Source organism: Phalaenopsis equestris, unplaced genomic scaffold (genome assembly GCF_001263595.1).
Source record: "Phalaenopsis equestris unplaced genomic scaffold, ASM126359v1 Scaffold000938, whole genome shotgun sequence".
NCBI lineage: Eukaryota > Viridiplantae > Streptophyta > Magnoliopsida > Asparagales > Orchidaceae > Phalaenopsis > Phalaenopsis equestris.
In genome coordinates, this window is record NW_018165377.1 from 57,140 (window position 1) to 61,921 (window position 4,782).

At 32.4% G+C, this 4,782-nt stretch overlaps 1 protein-coding gene across 2 annotated transcripts in view; it reads left to right on the forward strand.

Annotated features, from left to right (window-relative positions):
* The window catches only part of LOC110032399 (ankyrin repeat, PH and SEC7 domain containing protein secG), a 54,448-nt gene that overhangs the window by 28,876 nt on the left and 20,790 nt on the right, over window positions 1–4,782 (forward strand). For both annotated transcript variants that reach the window (XM_020736025.1, XM_020736024.1), the window contains exon 7: window positions 4,135–4,260. In XM_020736025.1, coding sequence (XP_020591684.1) covers window positions 4,135–4,260 — 126 coding nt within the window. The remainder of the gene's footprint in view (window positions 1–4,134; window positions 4,261–4,782) is intronic.

Here is a 4,782-nt window from a genome sequence, read left to right on the forward strand (position 1 = left end):
TAATGGATGAGTATTATTTTTTAAAAAAATTTAATTAATGACAAGCCTACAAAGATTTATAATTAATTAAAATTATTAATTAAAAATATAATAATAATATATTAAATTATATTTAAATGATGTTTTAATATAAATAATAAGATTTAAATCTCGCCCTAACTCTTAATATACTACGACTACATGACTAGTAATGTAAAAACGACTATTTTTTCGCGAATGGCTCGTGTCCGGCTCACTAAGCAAACGAGTTAAACACGAACACATTTATTGTGTTTGAAATATAAACGATACGAATACGAACAGTGATATTTTTTAATGAGTCAAACACAAGCTGAGCATGGACTCACTCGTGTTCGACTCGTTTACAACCCTAGTTATCTAATATGTAACACACTATTGATGGTTAAATTTGGAGAAATTAAGATGTTTTTCTATGTTGCAATAGTTGCTATTACAACTTTTATTTTTCTATTCTTAGAATATGATTCATAAGTTTGAAATATGTTGGCAGGGTTTGTCATGTGATTTGTGCCTGAATCTTGGATCTATGAAGAGGAAGAATTATTAGAGGCTCTAAGAGCATAAGAATTATAAATCATATCAATTTGAGGAAGAAATCAAGATCTTCATGGTTTTCTAAGGAAATGAGAAAATTCGTTAAGCTCTTGATTTCTTCTGAATTAAATTCTTCTGATTCCATTAGGCAGGCTTGCCCTTTTTTTATTTCCGCCTTTACTTCCTCCATAGTGTTGGAGTTTTCCGTGATGTTTCCAACATTTGCTTTGGTGTGCCCTTTCTTTTTGCAGTAGTGCCACTAGAGATTTCTTTTAAAAAGAAAAGTATTTTTGTATTTATTTTGGTGAAGATTCTATGATAGATAGTCTTTTATCTTGGGATTTAGAAGTTTTCATGGTAGATATCTCGAGGTCTAGACCATTGATCTTCATTGTCTTTCTTCCCTCTTTTGCTCTTATGAAAGAATACTTCATTCAGTTCAAAGATATTCTCTCTGCTAAAGATTTGGATTTAAATTTGATCAAATTTATCATCAAATCCTACCAAAAACTCAAAAATTCTCTCACGCCCGACGAATTTTTAAGGTTCATCATATCCTCGCAGTAAGACATCTTGGTATCTTGGTACTAGTCCAAATCTAACTAGTAAATTTTCATGGCATTAAAGTATTCGATTACAGGAAAGTTACTTTATTTGGTAGTGAAAAGGTTTATCTTAATTTCGTAGATAAGTGCAACATTTTTCACTGTTTAGTAGGTTTGTTTAACTGCATCCTAAATTTCTTTTGAGGTGGAGAGAAAAATAAAAGGCCCACTGATCTCTAATAACATGTTTTAAATAATCATTTTATGATCATGATATCAGTTTCTTCTCAAAGTAAGAGTATTGGGTTATTGAGCTCCGTAGGTAGTTTCACGAAGTGTTGGATTTTTCCCCTTTCGTTTAGAAATGTTCCCATAATTTGGGATAATTTAAGGTATATTGTCCCGTTCAAGTGATAAGATATTTGAAATACTTGGGAGTTTTTCTTTGGTCTGATTTTCATCGTTAATCATGGTTGATTCCTTTGAAGGGAAATAAATAAAAAATAAAACAATCTTGACATAGAGAATAGAAGAAAAATTCAACTAGAGGGATAAAGTTGAAATTGGAAACTCTAACCTTAGAGATAAGGATAAAGGTTGGAAGGAATTTCCTAACTTGGTTCTGATTCGATGTAGAAAATAAATAATGAAAAAAAAAACTCTCAAAATTTAATTTAAATCTTTGTACAGGAGGAAACATATATATACAACTCTTAAAAGCAATACAAAATATTAATAAATCAAAAAAGGAAAGAAAATAATTAGGGGCTGACAATCCTATATGAAAGCTCATAGATTACAATCCGAGCATCAAAGAGAGATAAATATTACAGTACGTAGTCTTGGTCCACGTGTTTTGAGGTATTTGTTATTCAAGGGTTATAAGTTAGCGGATCCAATGGTACAAAGCCTTGATTAGTGTGCCTTATTTTTTTTTTAATGATTAAAACAGAAATTCAACAAACTAATGAATTGGAGTAGTTTTGGGTAAGCCTCTTTTTCAACCGTAGATGTTGCAGATATGAACTCCAGCGATTTATCACTTCAAAATATTTTTAACTGCAATTCATTTTTGTATCAACTTTGACGATCCATCAGTTTAATTTTTTTCTCTATATACTTTTGTTTGTATGTCATTAAAATTTTAATTTTGAGTGTAGAAATGCAGAAGCTTGTACCAGGAAAATTTATGTTTGTCGGATTAATTAAGCTACCGTTAATCATACAATTGAATTTATTATTTTGAAAGAACTCGATATTTATATAATTCAAAAATAAAATGAAGTCTTGAAGTACTCAATGTTATTCTTTGTCATAGATTTAAGTACGTCTCTTGAATTTAATATTTCTATGCGAAATTTACGTACATTCAACACAATTCATTTGTATTTACATATCTAACACCTAAAAATTTGATAAATTTGATATTTACATTTATAACATTTTGGTATCATGAACCTGTATGAATAACTGTGCTTCCATTTCAAAAGGTTAGTAGTGGACTTTTTGATGTGATGTTAAATATTAGTGTTATGTATGTAAATATGAAATTTTAGGGGTTGTTTGCGATCAATTTTTGTTTTTTGTTTTTTTGTTTTGAAAAAAAAAAATAAAAACACAGTTTATCTATTTTTTGCTTAATTTCAGTTTTTTATTTTGTGGGAGAACACTTCTGTTTTAAAAATACTAAAAACAGAGAAGACATGTTTTTGCTTGTTTTTAGAACACCAAAGTAGCCCTTGCCCTCCCCTTCTCCCTCGCAATAGATTCGATCTCAACCTCAACATCACCCTTTGACATCGACCTCACCTCCTACAGCCCCAACCACACGAGCTTCTGTTATGGTGATTACTTTGCCGTGTTGTTCTGCCAAGGCTTGCAGGTCATCGATGCGGCGATTCCGCTCGGTGAGATTGATTCCGGTGGATCGGAGTGGATGAATGTATCGGTGAAGATTTTTTTCCAGACGACGCCGAGGATTCCTGGCAGGGTTATAGTGTTGGGGATTTGAAAATAAAAAACAGTGCAAAAAAATATTAGACATTTCAAACGTACCAGAAATTAGGTATGTCAGCCATGGCGGAGAAAAAAAGGGAAAAAAATATGAAGGTTAAGAGACAGGCTAGAATGAAGAAGATCATATCTCACAGAGTTGTAAAAATTTTTGGGAAATTTACATACCTAGCACAAATATCTTTATTTATTTATATATCTAACACCTAAACTTTCATATTTACATGCATAGCACTTTGCACAACTCACAGAGTGGACCAGAAGAGATATGCTCTCGAAGGCTGTTTTGTAGCAAGAATAAAACAGGATATATAAAAGATTCAAACTAAATCCTGCCAAACAGAAAAAATGAGAAGTTCAAATCCTACAGGATAGGATCTTTTTCACCTCCATTTTGTCTTAAATCTCGGTTTAGGAGATCCCGTTGGAAAATGGTTTTATAGGATTTAGAGGAGCTGATGCACACCAAGGGGGATTGGCAGGAAAGAAGTGAAATACGAGGGTTAGTCGAGTAGCAGCGGAGTGAAAAGGGGAAATATATGGGAGTTTCGGAGATCTTTGTGCACCGCGACACCAGTTGCGAGTGGTTCAAGCATGGAAGATGGAGGAAGAGAAGATAGGCGACTGAGTTAGATGAGGATACAACTCTTTTGTTTTAGTTTTATTATTTATATTGCGTCTTTTTCATATAAAGCAATAATAAATCTTTTTCTTAGATCCATTACAGTCGTGTGTATGAGGATGTGTGTTGGCACCGATGTTTTTCTTAAAAAAAAGTGAAAATACCCAACCAAATATGTTTTATATTTTTTATTTTTAAAAATAGATAAATCAAAATAGGACCAAATGTGTTTTTTAGAAAATAAAATAAAAAATAATACAAAAACATAAACAATACAGACTAAAAATAAAAATAAAAAAAAATAGAAATTGATCCCAAACAGGACCTTAGATGTTAGATTTGTAAATGCATAAGAATTGTGTGGTATGTCTGTAAACGCCTCTATTTCTTTTTTGATAGGCAGGTGCTAGTCCCAATGTTCAAGCGGGTGGAGCAACTCCATTGCATGTTGCTGCAGATGCTGGGAGCAAGGATATTATCAATTGCTTGCTGAATGCTGGAGGAGATCCAAATGCTTTTGACGAGGTATCATTTCTTTGATTCATGCAAGTTCGAGTTAAATTCTTTGACCATGAAATACTCTATATTCCTGAGCAGCTGCCTAATTTTTCTTATGTATACAGCAGTAAATTCAAGCACTAGGTCATTACCTTGATTCAAGACTATCTGGTTATCCAGTTAAGGAGTGAGGCTTCCATTTTTTATTGAAAGATTTGCATACATACCCCTCAATTCCTATTTTTTTACACATCTAACTCCTAAACTTTGACTTTTACATACATACCACCTTGCCTATGCATGAAAGGTGTATTTCACTTTTTAAAAGTTGAAATGATGGCATTTCTTATGTGATATGAAAGATTTGATTGGTATAACTGTAAAAATTAAAATTTAGGTGTTAGATAAGTAAATGGATAGGAATAAGGTGTTATGTATGTAAATGCCTGTTGACCTTAATTTTCGTGAGGTCTAGTATTTCTCGTAGGAGTTAGGATCTAGCCTTAGGGGTCTTCCTGCGACTATCTTAGAACCTTAGAAGTGGTGCCC